This window comes from Pteropus medius, unplaced genomic scaffold (assembly GCF_902729225.1).
Source record: "Pteropus medius unplaced genomic scaffold, Ma_sr-lr_union100, whole genome shotgun sequence".
NCBI classification, from domain to species: domain Eukaryota; kingdom Metazoa; phylum Chordata; class Mammalia; order Chiroptera; family Pteropodidae; genus Pteropus; species Pteropus medius.
Genome location: NW_024351073.1, coordinates 3,714,128 through 3,732,835, shown reverse-complemented (window position 1 = coordinate 3,732,835; position 18,708 = coordinate 3,714,128). Strand labels below are relative to the sequence as shown.

The window sequence follows — 18,708 nt, the reverse complement described above, 5'->3', positions numbered from 1 at the left end:
CTCTTAAGCACATTTTCTAGATGTTCATAACACAAATTAGGCAAAGGCTTTGATATTAAAAGCTTGTATGATTTCTCCTGTTTTAGACAAGTATATCCCTAGAACCATGAAAAAGTCCTGTGTCTCATTGTGAATCAGTTGAGGTTTTCTAAAATGTTCCAGCTGTAGTATTGAAATCTATGCCTTTTGACTGCAGAGCATAACTATATAAAGTTGGAAAGATGTGACAAGTTTGTAATTTTTGACACGTTTATTTTGTCATTTCTGTCTTTTATTCCTTTTTCCAAAATTCTGCATTCATGATAACCTTGTTTGGTGGGATCCTTTATAGAAATAGATAAGAAGAAAAAATGTAAATACAGGCACATTATAAAGTTTACTGGGTTATAAGAGAAAGCAGCCATTAAAATTACTTTAAAATGAAATTACTAGGAACTTTGAAAGACATGATAGGTATATAGATATAAAATCTGGATAGAATAAGATAAGAAATCTAATTGTTGTTTAGGTATATTTTAAATTGTCAAATTAGTTCCATAAATTATTCATGGCAAAATCTACCGTTGGTTTGACATTTGTTCACAGTAGAAAAACATAAAATACCAGAATACATAAAATATCATTTATACTATGTAATTTCATTTTTTGCACATCTGTTTCCTGGTGCAGATCTTTAGTATCTCAGTCTAGGCTCTTGAGCAGAATCTCATTCCATAATCATTTTGGACTTTTCTGTAGTATCTTTGTAGAGAAGGGAGAATATCCACATGGTACTACAAGTCTGGTTCTCCCTTTTTATAACAATGGAACCCTAACATCTGTTTAGTCTGTAAAACATATGGGTACCTTTGTATAGATTAGTAAAGAGCGGGGGTCAACAAACTTTTTCTATAAAGGACAGATAGTAAATATTTTAGGCATTGGGGTGTATACTACTCAACTCTGCCATAGACAATACGTAAACAAATGGGCTTGGCGGTCCAGTCAATGTTTAAGAAACAAGCATGAGGCCAAAGTTTGCCCCCATCCCCCTGCTCATTCCTTTATATACTAGTCAAAAAATTAAGTTGCATTGTCTGTGGTTTCATATCAGTTGTCATTGTCACAGTGTCTCTGGGTTTCAATATGATAAAGAAAAAAAAATTCCTCCTTTTCCCAAGAGGAACATTTAGCATTTACCTTTAGTTTCTCTGGGGATGATTTAAGATGTCAAAAACTACTGTTGTATATTTGGAAATTCATCTTATTGCTGAGGTTTTTACAGACATAATGATTCTATTAATTGAAAATTGTAAAAATTTCAGTAGTTCCATTGTGTCTGTATTTTGCTGCAATATTAACTTTAAAACTCCAAGATAAAGAACATGCACTATTGTTTCTGGGAATACATTTTATTGATATGACAAAATCCAAGAATTACTTATGTCATTAGTGATTAAAATTACATAATAATTTTAAAATATAGATAGAAATAATCAAGACAAATATAATAATACAACCTTATTACTGCATTTCACTGATCAAAAAAACTTGCCACAGTTTCAGAAGGCCTCACAGGAATAATCTATTGCAGATAATTTGTCAAAAGTTTAACTGAGAATGTATTAATATCAGATATATTTCATGTAGATTTCCTATATCTCTTATAGGATTCTTTAAACTGTTTCTGTTCATTGATTTATGTTACTGTGAAATAACTTAACTGTGGCTAAATTTAAACTTTGAGTCTGTTTAAATAGCCATTTTAAGAACACCTTTATTTACCACGAGATACAATCTAAGGTATTTTCTACTGTATTAGAATGTATATAATAAGTTATTTTTTTAATTTAGGGCCAGAATGAAAAAAATCCCTCTCTTTTTTCATTATTAGATACACAGAACTCTATTTCCCTTTTTCTTATTAGATACACAGAACTTTTTCTTTTTCTTATTAGATACACAGAACTCTATTTCCCTTTTTGCCATGATTCCTGAAAAGCTTAGAGCTCAGTTTAGTGTTCTTTTGTGATTGTCTTATCCCAGAATCCAGTTTAGGGAACAATAATTTTGAGCTGGGAACAAGGATCATGTTCTGGGAATTGTAGGAACCATCTGGCTACAACTGAGTAGTTATCTCAAATTACAATTTTTACTTCTATTGAAAATATTAGTAAATTAATGCCCTTAACTATTTTCATATTCAGGAAACATATGAAAATGTGCAGAAATCAAGTAACTTTTACAAGGCCATCGAAGTCAATGGTTGAATTGGTAATGGACTCAAAACATTTGCTGACTTTTTGCTTGTCTATGAATTGCGATTAAGAAAAATTTATGAAGTTTGCCTATGGCCTGGCATTATTCTATATTCTAAGAAATAAAAACAGTTATTAAAACAGGTTTCTGATTTATAAGGACATAACACGCTAGGACTTCTATATAGCTGTGATTAGATGACTTCTTTCACTCTCATTTAGGTGTTTAATTTTACATTAGATAATGAAACTGAGTAGTTATCTGTTGGAAAGGAAAAAAATGGGATAAAGATAGTGATTTTGTTCTAAGATGATTATCTTTTCTCTTTTCAAGATTTTTCAATCTTAACTAGAGATCAAGTAAGTAAACACTATTAGAATTTAGTTTTCCCAGAGATATAAAGCAAATGGCAACTTCTTTTGTTGGTCACCACTAGTACTGTGCGTTGGCACAATGTGTGGCATTATTTATAGCTCCTAAAAAAGACCTTTTTATCTTGGGGCAAAACATATAATTAAAGGGAATTCTTGTAATTTTGTAAACAAATACAAAATTTGAGATAAAAAAATAGAATAATAGGTTAGTTAAGGACTTTTAAAGGCCCTTATGCCCGTGGCTATCAAAATGCTTAAGGCAGCTTAAAAAGAATTATCTTTCATATATTAGAAAAAAATAACACTAAAATATATAGGCAGAGGAGAAAAATGTTAAGTTAAATGGCCTTTTTCTTTATTGAGGCATCTTAAAGTTTTATAGTTTTTGCATAATTTTAAATACCTTAAGGTTATGAAATTTTTGTTTTTGAAATGTCTTTTTGAAAAATCTGATTATTTCTTTCTCCACTTATTTAAATATTGACATCATTTCTTATGTATATTGATAAACTTGTTAGATTTGATTTTTTTTATTCTCTAGCTTTTAAAATAGTTATATCACATTTCGTTGTACACCCATTTTTCTGTGCTTAATTATAGCGTTTTAATGTGTTCAAGATATATTTTTTGGGTAATCATTTTCCCTCACATGAGATTATTTTGCTGTTCTTTTTTTTCTAGATTTAATAAAAATTACTTTAAACTTTAAATGAGAAATTATTATGAAGTATTTAAGACTTTCAGAAAAATGATAAAGGACAATACCTACCAGACAACTTAAGAAGTAACTTTTACTATCCTGGTGAACACTTCTGAGAACTGTCTTTAATTGCATCCTTCTCCCTTCTTACCAGAAATAACCAATTCTCTAAATTTTAATTTTTACATTTATCTTTTTATAATTTCGTTCTGTACCCCTGTATCCCTAAGACAGATACATTATTTCGCATACTTTAAAACGTTTCCCCCCATAGGTCTAGTACAGTACTTACCATATTATATTATAAACTGTCATGTACTGTTTCTGTTATGTGCTTTTTATAGACACTGTAAGGTCAAGGACATTTTTCTCCTTAATTAAACAAAAAAGTTTTGTCACGAAGTGTGTCATACATGTAAAACTTTAGATATCCTGCATTTAAAGTAAAGAGAACAGTGAAACAAACACCTAGCATGGGAGACAGCATAGAGTTTTACCAATGCCTTCGAATCCTTTAGGGTATATACCTATTAGTGGACTTGCTAGGTCTTTGAGTAAGTACGCATTTATCTTTACTTGCTTTGGCAGAACTATTTTCTAGAGCTCATACCAATTCACATTACTACCAGCAGTGTGTAAGAGTTCTTGTTGCTCCACATTCTTGCCAACACTTGTTATGGTTAGATGTTTTTATTTTTGCCAATCTGATTGTTGTGAAGTGTTATTCTTACAGTGTTCATTAGCATTTTGCTGGTTACCAGTGTGATTGTGCATCATTTCAAAAGTTTGTTGGTAATATATTTTCTCTTCTGAAGATACAATAAGAACTGTATCTTCTGAAAGATTTTCTGTTGGGTTGCTTCTGTTTTCCCCTGAATTGATAGTTTATTATTATTTTTATTTTTTTCGTGTTTTTTTTAAACTAATATAAGTTTCAAATTTTAATATATTCTAATTAATCTTTTGTGGCATGTGCTTTTGTATTTTGCTTAAAAAAATAAGTCCCTACTTAAGGTCATAAAGATAACTTCCTATATTTTATTCTAAAGTTTCAAATTTCTGTTTTTCATATTTAGGTCTTTAATCAATGTAAAATTGAATTTTGTGGATAATCCTAAGTTGTTATCCAGTTTTATTTTGTCCTCCATATGGATCATCAATTTTGCCAGCTCCTTTATTTTTAATGTTTAAAAAGTTTTATTTTTTTAGAGCAGTTTTAGAATCCCAGCAAAATTTAGCAGAAAGTACAGGGATTTTCCATATGTCCCCTGCCCCCATACATTCATAGCCTACTCCATTATGAGCATCCCCATCAGAGTGATAAATTTGTTAAAGTTGACGAATCTCCACTAACACATCATTGTCATTCAGAATCCATAGTTTTCATTCTTTGATGTACATTCCGTGGGTTTGGACAAATATCTAATGACATGTATCTACCATTATAGTATCAGTCAGGGTAGTTTCACTGCTGTAACCATCCTCTGAGCTCTACCTATTCACTGATCCCTCCCTGCAACCACTAGCAACCACTGATCTTTTAAGTTTTTATCTAAGTAATGTATACACACTACAAAGTCAGACATAAATCCTTATTTCACCCTGTTCATGATTCTTGCTTCCCAGAGAAAAGCAATTTTTTTAAGTTTTTTCTTCTATTTACCTTTATATTTCTAAATTGTTTCTTGTTATTACTGTCTTGATTTTATTATTATGGCAAAATTTTTATAACAAAATTTACCATTTTAAACATTTTAAAGTATATAATTCAGTGGCATTAATAACATTTATAATGTTGTGCAACCATTATTACTATCTCCAGAAATTTTCATAACTCCAAACAGAAACTTGAACCATTAAGCAATAACTCTCCATTTTCTTCTCTTAACTCCTGGTGACGTCTAATCTACTTTCTGTCTTCATGAATTTGCCTGTTCTAGGTAGTTCATTTAAGTGGAGTCAGATAATGTTTGTCCTTTTGTATTGGTTTCTATTCGCATGTTTTCAAGGTTCATATTGTATCAGAACTTTGTTCTTTTACATAATGGAATAGTATTCCATTGTATTTATATGCCACAATTTGTTTATCCATTCATCTGTTGATGGACACTTGAGTTGCTTCCACTTTTTGAGTATTATGAATGTAATAAATGTAATGAATGTCATTATATTCATTGGCATACAAGTGTATGTTTGAGTCTTTGCTTTTAATTCTTTTGGGTGTATATACCTTGGAGTGGAATTTTTAGGTGATATAGTAATTCTATGTTTAACTCTAACTCTTTGAAGAACTGCCAAACTTTTCCACAGTGGCTGCACCATTTTACATTCCTGCTGGCAATGTATGAAGGTTCCAATTTCCTCACATTCTTGCCGTCACTTATTTTCCATTTTGTTGTGTTTTTAGTATAGCTATCCTAGTAGGTGTGAAGTGTATCTTATTGTGGTTTTTTCATTTTCTTAATATCTGTTGATGTTGAGCATCTTTTGGTGTGTTTATTGGTGATTTGCATATCTTTGGAGAAATACTTATTCAAGTCCTTTGCCCATTTTTAAATTGGGTTGTTTGTCTTTCTGTCACTGAGTTATTAAACCCTTATCAGATATATGATTTGCAAATATTTTCTCCCATTCTGTAGATTGTCTTCCAATTTTCTTAATAATGTCCTTTGATGTACAAAAGTTTTTAAAGGCCAATTTACCTATTTTTTTCTTTTTGCTCAGTTTTTGGTGTCATAGCTAAAAATCTATTGCCAAATTATAGGTCATGAAGATTTCCTCTGTTTTCTTTACAAAAACAGAAACTCCATGGAGGTTTGCTCACTCCTATTTTTGTATAAGGATAACATGTATGTGAGAATATATTCCTTTCAGTATTGAACCTAGATGAAAATAAAAAATCCCATTTTTTCTTCAGTAGATATGTCAAGCGTCTTTTAGGTGCTAGAGAACAGCAGTGAACAAAATAGAAATTTCAGCTTTCTTGGAGCTTACGTATTAGAAATACTCTATTAGAAGGCAAAGACAACTTGAGCCCTAAAAAATATTCGATTGACTAATGATACAGTTAAGAATGCAATTCTCAACCTTTTGGGATGGGATAGGAAGTGGAGGAATGGTGGGTGGTAGCAGCTTTCAGAAGACTTAGAGTCATTTGATAAAGACAATAATGGGGATGTGTAATAGTTCTCAGTTGTGCAGAGTAGAAAAACAGTTGAGAATCAATATGATACTCCCTATAGTAAGATAATTTTTAAGATCCAAGAATGCTACATTTAACATTTTAGTAACTTGACAAACTTGGATTAGAACAGAAATAATTTATATTTCAGAAAATATATTGAAACATTTGAGAGTAATATTAACTTTCTTACATGACTGGTTTATTTGCTCTTGGGACAATAGTGATTGGATTCAAATATAGTAAATAGTGGCTTTCTTTCTTATGGATGTAGTATTTTGTAGTTTTTTTTAACATATTCCAGTTCTGCTGGCTCTTTAAGAGTGAGAATAATCTAATGGGCCTCTAATGTATAATTGTCGTGACCCTTATTTTTGACTTTAATTTTATGTTTAGATAAGATAAGTAGATAAGAGATTTTTTTACTTTCTTAAGGTAAAATATTTGAGTTACACATTCAATATTTGAATTACAAATTTAAAAACATTCAAACTACTCAGTTGTTTAAAGAAGAGGCAGGATTTTCTGTGAAATCAGTGCTATCTGTAGAGTGTGTTCTTTGTTGCAGCAGTGGCAAAGAATTCTGTGTTTGTATTTTTAGTGACACAAGCAGCAATGGAAGTGAAGAGAGTTCTGATTCTTCTGATGATGAGTTAATTGGCCCTCCCTTACCCCCTAAAATGGTGGAAGAATCAGTTAAACGTATGGAAGAAAATATCAGTCGTTTACCTCCGCCTCTTTATGAAGAAGAGGAAGATGATGATGATGATGGCGATTCAGAAGACGATGATGTAAGTATTTCAGTGGTAATTTAAGAATTCTGTGGAGTAGTGTCTTTAGAGTAGTATACAGGTTAGTTCCCTACTAAAATGTTATTCATGAGTGAGAGCAAATTAAAAAGAGAAAATTTAAGCTTAGTATTGACAGCCCTTGTCGAAAGAACTCTGAAGGATGTACTTTAGGAACAAGGAAATAGAGTTCAAAAATAATAAATGGAGAGTAGGAAGCAATGTAAAAGTAAACCATTAGTCTACTTTGTGTATTTGATACCTGGAGTGGACTATTTTTTAATACTACCCCCTCTCTGTGTAACATATTATTTTCAGTGGTAATTATGGAATGAAAAATAATGGTCAGAAAAGAAATTGACAGCTTTTGTAAATCCGTCAGTGACTTTACAAAGTGGGCATTCTTTGCATATTCACGTTCAGTGCCCAGTATACCAGATTTGTCAATCTGTGTTTGTTCATTGTTGACCAAAGAACGCTTTTAATTTTAATTTAAAAAATTTTTTTCACATGAAAGAACATATATACACATGTATCTGTATGTATGTGATGTGTATGTGTAGTATTAGGAAAAGCGTCATATCATGATAAATTTGGCAGTTTCATTAAAAATCTTGTTATACAATAAATTTCCAAAACTATAGTGTTGACCATATCTTTTTTCACTTGATATCAATTCTAGTGGCTTTCTAAAAATATTCATTTTTGAAATATTTTCACTAAAATCTGTAGAAATTCACTTTCTAATATATTTTGTAAAATTTTCTGGTTTTTTTTCTGTAAAAATCAGAGGAAATGGCTAAATAATGGCAAAAAATTTGCTTTAGAATGTTTTCAATGAAATCAATTGAAGTGTTCAAATATTGCCCTTTTGGATTCTTCTGGCAACTTAGTCTGCCATCTTTTATTTTTTCTCCTGGCATTCGAAGAATAACAGAATGGAAGACACTCAAATTTTGTTTCTTTGTCTTAAGAATCATTGTTGCTTTTGAATCTGCTGTTTAAATGAAGAAACTGTGTAGTACAACAGGTATTGAAGATATGAAACTATCCTCGAAGTAAGCTTGCATGATTTCAAACCATTAAAAACATGGTAGCTGAGTATATATTTGAATGAATGTGCCAAAGATCGTATAACTGGGAATTCTCCAAATTTATGTAGAATACAATATTAAAATGTAACAAAAAAGATAATTTGAAGCTTACAGATATTATTAAAACTCAGCACTAATCATGGCAAAAAAAAAAAAAACCCACAAACCAACCCCAATACAAATTTCTGAACTGACATTTTTAGAATTATCAACAAATGGTGGTAATAAAAATAGACTCGTCTTTCGTTGACTATATTATTGTTTTAAAATTCTCTGTAGAAAAATGCACCCCCTTATTTTCTGCACCACTTCCAATGCAATGCTCCCGGTATGCCATTGGAGAAATCTAATAGAAGTCAAGAAAGGAGAAAAAAGAAGTAGAAGAAAATCTTGGTAGATAGAGATCACAAACTAAGATGGTAGGCATGAGTACAACTATATCACTATTCATAATAGTGGTAAATGGACTCAATTTGCTACTTAAAAGACAAATTCTCTAATTAGTTTGTTCTTGTTCCTTAGATTCTGCTAATCAAAAACAGACTCACAAATATAGAGGACAATCTGGTGATGGCCAGAGGGGAGGGCGGTTGGGGATTAGGAGTTGAGGTGAAGGGTTAAAGTAGTACAAATTAGTCGTTGATAGATGGTCAGGAGGATGGGGAGCACGGCATAGGGAACGCAGTCAGCAGTAATGTAATGGCTAGGTGGAGAGCCAGAGGAGAGAAAGAGCAATTAGGAGGATTGTTTTATAAACCATATAAACATCTAAGCAATGTACTGTATACTTGAAACTAATAATAAAATTAAATTAAAAAAAAGATAAATTCTCAGATGGATTAAAAAAATTCAGGCATATTGATTGTGAGTGATACACCTAAACTATATTGTCATAGAAATGTTGGGAAAAAAAGGAATAGAAGAGAATATAACAGGAAAATGCTAATCAAAATATAATTAATATTATAAAATTAATGTAAGGCAAAATAATCTTTACATCCATAATCTTAATTAGCAAAATGAGTGCCATTACACAGTGGTAAAAAGAACAGTTTATTCTCCAGGAAAATTTGGCAGTCCTTAACCTCTGTGTGTTAAACACAATATACTCAAAGCAAAAATGGGTAGAATTAAAAGGAGAAATGGAGAATCTATAGTCATAATGAGAAATTTAGAAATTGTTAGGACAAGTGATAAGAGTGTAGATTTAAATGATACAAATGCACGTGTTTTATCTATTGAACGTATATAGAATCCTCATCCATCATTTAATTTTCAAGCATATGTGGATAATCAGAAACAACAAGAGGGACACATCTAGGTCACAGCATGTTTTCGACATGAGAAAGGTGCTTAATTTGGGTAGTTCACAGAATAGGTAATATTAGGTTGATCTATGAAATGTGTGAATGTTATAGAATATTCATGTGCTCCTAAAATGTTTATGTTGAAGCTCTAGCTCTCACTGTGGCTATATTTGTAATGAGCATCTTTGGAAGTAATTATGTTTAAATTAGGTCATAACTGTGGGTCCTGATCTATAGGACTAGTCTCTTTCTAAGAAGAGAGACACTAGAGAGCTAGGTCTGCACTTAGCATAGCAAGAAGGTGGTTATCTACAAGCCAAAAAGAAAACCATCAACAGAAACCACATTTGCTGACACCTTGAACAGCCTCCAGATGTTTAAGCCACCCAGTGTGTGGGTATTTTGTTATAGTAGCCTGAGCTGGCTAATTCAGGTTTGCAAAGCAGACAAGAGGCTGGAGAACAGAGAATGGAAGAAAGAAGGGTGTTGTGAGCAGGAAAAAAATTGCTAAAGTGATGATCTAAGTCTATGCAAGTACATGATATGGTGGTGAAATGTCATGTGATTAGTGCCTGGCTGAGTTCTTTCTGACTAGCGGCAAGTGGAAAGATGCGGCTGATAAGATCAAATCCAGAGAATTATACAGAGAAGAAATTCTTTCTGGAGAAGATAGAATTTGAATGAGCCTTGTAGAGGGTTACATTTTTATGGATGTGGTGAGAATAGGTGACATCCTGTCTACAAAGAGTGAATGGTGGGAACAAAGCACAGTGTATCAGACTAGATTCAGGATGATGGGAAAATCAACTTGTCTAGAATGGAAAGTTGATTAAAAAAAGACCAGACCTTTGATGTGGAACTGATATGTGAGTAAACCCAAAGTGCAGTTATGCAGAGAAGAACAAACATGCCTGGGTATAGGATTCAGAAGCCCATTTGGAAGTGTTAGCCTTTCATGACTGTCAGTGTCTGTCAGGAGACCAACAGCTTGCTGTTTTGTGTTTGTTTGTTTGTTTTTTTAATAATATTACATGCATTGATTCTTTTTGGAAATGTTTTTATTATTTTTTTTTAATCATGTCTTGTTATTGTAAACATTGTAAAAAGAAAATGCTGATCAAATCACATGCAGGTTAAGCAGGGCTGTTGGTGATGTGTGCCAATAACAGCCTCAGTTTTAAAGTGTGCATTATTGATAATGCAGTACTTATTAGCATTGTTCATGGATTACCTCTGAAACTTTAGGAGGGAGACAAAACAGGAGTGGGAGATTCCTTATTTCTTTTCCACTTCTATCTCTGTTCTTGCAATCAGCATTTCCAAAGCTAGGGCAGAGATGGTGGGTGAAGCAGATAGCTTGGAAATATGGAACTGTGACTGTGGCTTGGTAATGGCCTTCCTGGATTCTTATAAATTATATTGGCCTTGAATGGAGGCCTTCAGTTGTCTGACTTTGTGGTTTGATAGTAGATAAGTGGCAACCTCAGGCCGTTTTTTAGGTTCTGAAGGAGAACACAGCTTTTCTGCTGTGTTGTATTTGATACTTGGGATATTGGCAGTCTTCTTTATCCAACAATAATAGAGTCAAGGATCATTGGCGAAGGAAATCTGCCGTTTACTGTCTTGAATGTGAACGTTGTGAGATCTAGACAAATTACCATGATTCATTTTAGGTAATTTGCATAGCAAATTTGGTCTGTGTTTCAACATTGACTTCAAATGTTTCTGGCCCTTGAAAAAATCTTGGTTTTGTGGTTGGTTGGACTTAGGGTCTAGTAATTCTTTGCTTGTTGATACAGAAACTGAATTTAATTCCTTCAGGAAATCAGTTTGAGGTAACACAGAACAAAAATTACAAGAGATTGTTTTATATATCAGAATGCTAGTTATGTTTTTACGATTTGGGATATATCAGAATTGTCCCATCTACTCAACTATTCTATAGGTGCCCTTGATTTCCTCTCCTTTGTTCTCCCATACTTGAATTCTTCACCATCAAACTTTTCTGTTTTTGTTTCCTTTTGTGCTTTCAGCCTTTTCCTTTCTACTCACTCTTGGCTCTAAGCTTGCAAATATACTAAAATCTTCCTTTTACTCAGTTTTCCCTTCGAGCTATCCAATTTTCTCTTTCTCTTTTTCACCAAATGTCTTGAAAGCAGTATCTACATTTGCCACCTCTGCTTTGTCACCACACATTTTCTCTTTAAATCTTGTCTTCAGTGTCTGTCTTTACCATTTCACTGAAACTCTTCTCACAGAGATTCCTATGGATAAATTCCAAATATACAAATCAGTGGCCATTTCTCAGTTCTCATTCACACCTCTGCAATATTGGACAATGTTGACTTCTCTTTCCTTGAAACTCTTCCTTTGTAACTTCTTTGTGTTATTGATTTGCTGCCTATCTCTTTGTTTATTCAGCAGATATTGAGCACCTCTCATGAGTCAGGTACTTTCCAGGTGTTGGGGTTACAGCAATGAATAAAGCAGACAAATCACCTGCTCTGATGGTGCTTATATTTCTGCTAGAATCTCTTTTACTACTTCATATTTCCTTGTATTTACCTAACTGTCAGCATTACCTGAGGATCTGCCTTTGCTTACTTTATGATTTCATATTTGGCCTGAGTGGAGTCTCTCACATCTTCTCATCCTCATGATTGCCATTCACTTAGCGTAGCCAGAAGTATTTCCCCATCTCATTTGAACTTCAGACAGCTTTCTAACTGCTCATGAAACATGTCCATATTTAAGCTCTGATGGTATTCTAAATTCAACATTTAAGATCAAACTCAGGCTTTTATTTTCTCCCTTAAAAGTTTGCTGTAGCCACTGTCTTTTTGCCTCTGGGATCTTTTCTTTCAATCCCTTTTTCTCACTGCTTCAAGATTAAACTATTTGTTACATAGGTCATGTTGCAAATAATAGTACTTATTCCCTAAATGAATGAAAATAAACCACCACAGCAGGCAGGACTCCATCTCGGGATTCCTGAATACAATTTGATTATTTTGTTGCTCAGAAACTTGCAAAGCACTGTGGCTTTTTAGAGAGACATTCTACTTAATAGGAAAGCAGCCAAGTTCACATACTTGAGTGGCTAAATATTTCAGCAAGTATTATTGAAATTAATGGGAACATATTTTTCTAAATAACTTTTTTTTTTTAACCCAGTGGTTCTTAGTCTGAATGTAAGAATGAATAATCTTTGGTATAAATAAAATATAAATATGCTTAGGCTCTATAACCCGGAGATGGATTCAGTAGAGTAGGGTGGACCCTACCTCAATACCTGCAATCAGTGTTGTACCAAAGGCTCTGCACTGGTGAGCCTTTTCCAGATTCACCTGTGGCTGTACCTCTTTCTAATCCACTTGTGGCTGCTTACTTAAGTAGTCACAGTTGGGATCATAGGTTAACTATATTAGGGCACCTGTATAAGTTATGATCTGTATCATGTGTCATGGATTCTAAAGGGCATGAGATATTGCTTACAAAATAATGTTTCCTAAAAAGAAGGGTATGGAATTGCCGTCTTGTTTTTCTGTGACAGTGAAGCCATGTTAAAGTTTTCATATAAAACATATAAGAATATTCTTTCTCTCAAATAGCTTAGAAGTAATATTTATTTTGATTATTATTTTGTGAAAAATGCTTCTTCTGTAATATGTGAAGGTTGATATTTCTAGAAGTGTTATTGTTTAGTTGCTTCTGAAGATGACGTAAGAGAGATGGTAAGCTCCTGCCTTTTGAATTGTACTCACTTTTATACACTTTTATGTCTAGTTTGAATTATACTTATACTTATTAAATCATAACCATCATATTCTTTGAAGGACTGTGACTAGGTAGGTAGATATTCTGAAAATATAGCCAGTAGCTGTGACAGTGGTTTTTATTATTGAAACTGTACTACTGAGTATCAAGAACCTTAAAAATATCCATTTCCTTTAAACTCAGTAATATTTCTGGAATTGTGTCCTGAGGAAATCCGGAAAAAACTTGATGCACAAAGATGTTTATCACAGTACTCCTTATAATAATGGTTTTCAGAATGTGTTCCATGGGTGGTAGGTGATGGAACTGGATCCCTCATATCTATTTCATTTAAGGGAACTGAAGAGAACAAGTTCATCTCCCTGGGGTTACCAAGAAATTGATTCCTTGTATTAAGTGCATTTCATGTACTTCTAATAACACAATTTTCCAGAAAGTAATATTCATTCTGTTTTTTAAAAGCCAAAACTTTTCTTGACCATAGAAAGTTACTATGTCTAAAAATGTTTGAAAATAATCGATGTATTAAAATATCTAATAATTAGAAATAACGTAAATAAATATTTAATAATAGGGGAAAGACCAGTAAATTGTTGTTAGTCATATAAAATATGCAGTCATTAAACATGTTTTATAAGAGTTTTCAGTAGCACTAGGAAAGGATGTAAACATGTATAGACTATAATTTCAAAATTTAAATGAAACATATGCATGAGAAAAGTATTCCCATTGCTTGCTTCTGGATTGTGGAAATGAGGATAAGGTTTTTTCTGCCTTATACTTTTTTTTCTTTTCTAGTTTCCATATCAATCATAAGCTGTACCTGTAATTAGAAACAAATAATGCGATTACAAGCAATGAAGGATTATAGTCCTTCATTGTAAGGCAATTAAGATCTTAATTTAAAAATTTAGAACAGACAGAAAAACTCAAACAATAATATTGCATATCTATATAAAATGTCTTAAGTACTCATGAATAAATTTATATCTTACCTTGTTCCGAAAAGGATTTAATGAAGTGAAACGCTATAAGAAAGCATAAATTAGAAAGAATGAAGGAAAATAGAAAATCAGATAACATAAATAAAGTTCATGTACTACATGGGAAGCAGAGTTCTAAATATTTGCTATAGGTAGGCCACAAAACCTAATCACCATTGATTTCTCTCTTTCTCTCCTACCCCACATCTAATCTCTAATTAACAAGTCTCATTAGCTCTCTCTTCAAATTGTATACCAGATCTATCCATTTCTGTTTATCTCCATTGCTACTACCTTAGTGAACCCAATTTCAATTCAACATCAGTAGCCATTTGGGTCATCTAGCTTCTACTGTTGATTGAAGTAATATAATCATAAGACAATAAAAAGAAGTAAAATACAGATACAGGGAAGTAATATGGAGTTGTGACTAACAGTGGATTTTGGAGCCAGACAGAGCCTTTTCATTTTCCGCTCTGTGACTTTAGCCAAGTTACTACTTAACCCTTTTTTTTTCCCTCCTCTGCAAAATAGGGCTAATCAACTGGAGTTCTGTGGATGATTAAATGAATGAATGAATAGTATATAGAATCCTTAGAATGGTGCCTGGTATTTATCATTATGGTCATCAATTTTAATGTATATCAAAAATTAAATTATAAAAATTTAACATGATTTCTAGTAGAAACATTTAAAATGAAACTAAAAGGAAACTTTTATACCATATTAAATAATTCATTCATGCTTCATACCAGCAGTCAGTGTTATAATTAAGGGGCATTGAGGTGTCCTATTTAAAATCAGGAACACAATAAAGATGGTAACTATCACATTACTATATTATCCTAGAAAATCAAACAAGTCAAACTGGAGTCAGGATTACATATTAAGAAGGAAAAAGTATAATCATCAGAGAAATGCAAATTAAAACCACAAGAAGATACCACCTCACACCCATCAGGGTAGCTATCATCAATAAATCAAAGAACAAGTATTGGTGAGAATGTGGGGAAAAGGGAAACTTCATACACTGTTTGTGGGATTGCACATCGGTACAGCCACTATAGAAAGCAGCCTGGAGGTTCCTCAAAAAGTTAAAAATGAATATACCTTTGACCCAGCAATTGCACTTCTGCATATTTATCCAAAGAAAACCAAAACACTAATTTGTAGAGATCTATGCACCCCTATGTTCATGGCAGCACAATTTGCAATAGCCAAGATATGGAAGCAACTTAAATGCCCATCAAAGACAGTTGGATAAAGAAGTTATAGTTCATATATAATATAATATTACTCAGGCATTAAAAAAAATTAAATCCTACCATTTGCAATGACATGGATGGACCTAGAGGTTACTATGCTGTGTGGAATAAGAGAAAGGTAAAATACCATATGATTCCACTTATATGTGGAATCTAAGGAACAAAAAGAACAAAGTAATCAAAAACAGACTCACAAATATAGAGGACAATCTGGTGCCAGCCAGAGGGGAGGAGGTTTGGGGGGCTGAGATAAAGGGGTGAAGGGTTAAAGAAGTACAAATTAGTAGTTGATAGATGGTCATGGGCATGGGAAGCATGGCATAGGGAATGCAGTCAGCAGTAATGTAATGGCTAGGTGGAGAGCCAGAAGAGACGAAGCAATTAGATGGATTGTTTCATAAACTATATAAATGTCTAACCAATGTACTGTGTACTTTAAACTACTAATAAAATTTTTTAAAAAACCAAGAAGTGAGATATTGTCATATTTAATGTGACTCTATCTAAAACAAAAAAGAACTAATAAAAACTTTTATAACAGGTTAATTTAATAATATCAAGTTTAAAAAGTTAAAAATGAAAAAAAGATACCTGTTTCAGAACAGGAACAACAACAAAAAATTAGGAATAAGCTTAGTGAGAGATGTGTCTAGAGTAAATGAAACTATTAAAATTTTTAGTACAAAAAATCTAAATAAGAACCACTACATAATAAAGTTTTCTCAATCCCCCGCCAAGAGGTTAAATAATTTTCAGTTTCCTTATTTGCTCTCTTATTTGGTAGAGTTTCAATTCAAACCTGGGCTATCTATGCTTTTAGTAGTAGTATGCTGCCTTCCATACTTGGAAGCCTGTGGAGTTTAGCTTTGAGCCTGTTTTAAGTGGCCAACCTGTATATCAGTTAGTATATTATTAATTTGGCTGCTGTTGACAAAATGGAAAATAACAGTGGTGTAAACAAGATAGTAGTCTTTTTTTTCCCCAACCCTCTCATGTAAGTGAATTCAGGAGTAAAATGGACCAGAATTAGTTTGCAGGCCTAGGATATCCCAGATTCAGGCTGCTTTTGTCTTTCTGTTGTCCTCAGTATGTGGACTTTAAGATGGATGCTCAAGCCATTTTTGCATTTTGTCAGGCTTCTCATTTTGAACTTCATATCTTTCTTACACTTGAGAAATATATTTACCTTAGGAAGCCAAGATTCTACCTAAAATTCCATGTTTCCATTACAAAGGATGGATAATGGAGAGAGCCAACTGGCAACTATATAGTGAGCAAAAATTTATACTTAACGTTTGGTACATTTGGTTATCATAATGGCAGATTATTTTTTAAACCTTTTTGGATGTCATTTTAGCCATCATGTGTAGTCCTTTAATATTGTATGACATGCATATATATACTCCACTTACTTGGTTTTATTTTGTTTGTCGTGAACATATTAGTTGCCTTTCTCCAAAGGAACAAGAGATACAAAATTTGTGGATACTAAAGTAATGTTTAAACTCTTAGGATTTGGTTACTACATTAGCATGCATGAATTTCATTTGAGTTCCTTTGTGTCTGTTATGTTGTGCTGTTCAGTTTTTCTCCTGTTTTATTTCTTCAGAAACAAGTTGCAATCTTTTTGGTTCATTTTGTTAGAGAAAGATTCCATAAAACTAGCCTTTGCTAAGATTTTAGTCAAGTTCAGCTATGTATCTGTAAAGTTCATTTATATAGAGAATCACTGAAGCACTCATAAGGGAAGTAGAGGTATAGAAACTGACTTTTTTACTTTGCAAAAAGATTCCGAGTAAGAGATCTTAACAGAGAAAGTACATTTTAAATTGCTTCGCTTAGGGGAATGTGCCTTCGCTAAAGGCACATTCCCCTAAGTGAAGCAATTTAAAATGTTACACCTGTAAACAAAATAAGCAATCTTCCCTTAAGTTTATGATTATCATTTTTTTAAAGGAGTTTTACCTCTTCCCTGTTGTCTTTTGTTATTTTCCACAACTGACATATAATTCATTCCCCATTTAATACACTGGCTGTATCAGTAATTAAGGATATGTTTTTGAAGGACATGTCTAATCTTTCTAATGAACCAATATAGGCTAATATATGGAACGTTTGATTTGTAAATGTACCAGACCTCACCAATCTCTTTTTGGCTATTAATCTCTCTGAGAAAGGAGTTTGCTAGTTTTAAGTTGATATTGACCAAAACTTTAATGCTTCCTTCTCGATCTTCCAGTTTTTGCTTGTTAAAATTCTGTCGAGCCTTTAGGGATCTTTTCAAATGTGATTTCCTCTAAGCAGAGAGCTGCATGTGTTGCTTCTCAGGCTTGGTTTCTGCCTTCTGTAGTAAACTTAAACTATTTTCCTTGTTAAATCATTATTTGTGTGCTTGTCTTAACATCTCTGTCTTCCCTTTGCAATCATATGTAATGACTTCAAGTATAGGGACTTGTATATAAATGGTACAGTAATTTTTAAAAACGCAACCTCTGGTGTAGTGTCTTTTCTATAGTAGATACAGAGTAAATACTTGTCAAATGGAATTGAGCATATTTGGTTTTTCCAATTGAAAAGTTTATGACGTTTGATTGTGTTTTCTCTTTGTGACATATCAATCCCTAATCTTTACATGGAAAATAGAAGTAAGGATAGAGAAGTGAACAAAGGAAATATGAGCATAGAAATGTAATTAGACATATATTTCTGTAAGAATCGTTATATATGCCTTGTCCTAAGCTTACAGTTTAGTTACATAAGTTTAATAATTCTAAGAGTTGTCCCACTGTTGAATATTATTAATTAGTTAATTTAATTGTATAAACTATAACTACTTATGCGCCTACCTATCAAGCGAGGCCAGAAAAGTTGTAGTTTACTCTCCTTAAAACAGTCTCACAAAAATTAAAAGAAAACGTTTTAATGGAAATGTAATTTATGTGATAATGTGCACAGATCTTAAAGGTGTAGCTTGATGAGTTTTGACAGTTGCGTATACACC

The 18,708-nt window shown here is 32.6% G+C and overlaps 1 protein-coding gene across 1 annotated transcript in view; it reads left to right on the top strand.

Annotated features, from left to right (window-relative positions):
• The window catches only part of WDR70 (WD repeat domain 70), a 225,016-nt gene that overhangs the window by 8,576 nt on the left and 197,732 nt on the right, over positions 1-18,708 (top strand). The window contains exon 5 of the mRNA XM_039842639.1: positions 7,095-7,284. Within this exon, the coding sequence (XP_039698573.1) occupies positions 7,095-7,284 (190 nt within the window). The remainder of the gene's footprint in view (positions 1-7,094; positions 7,285-18,708) is intronic.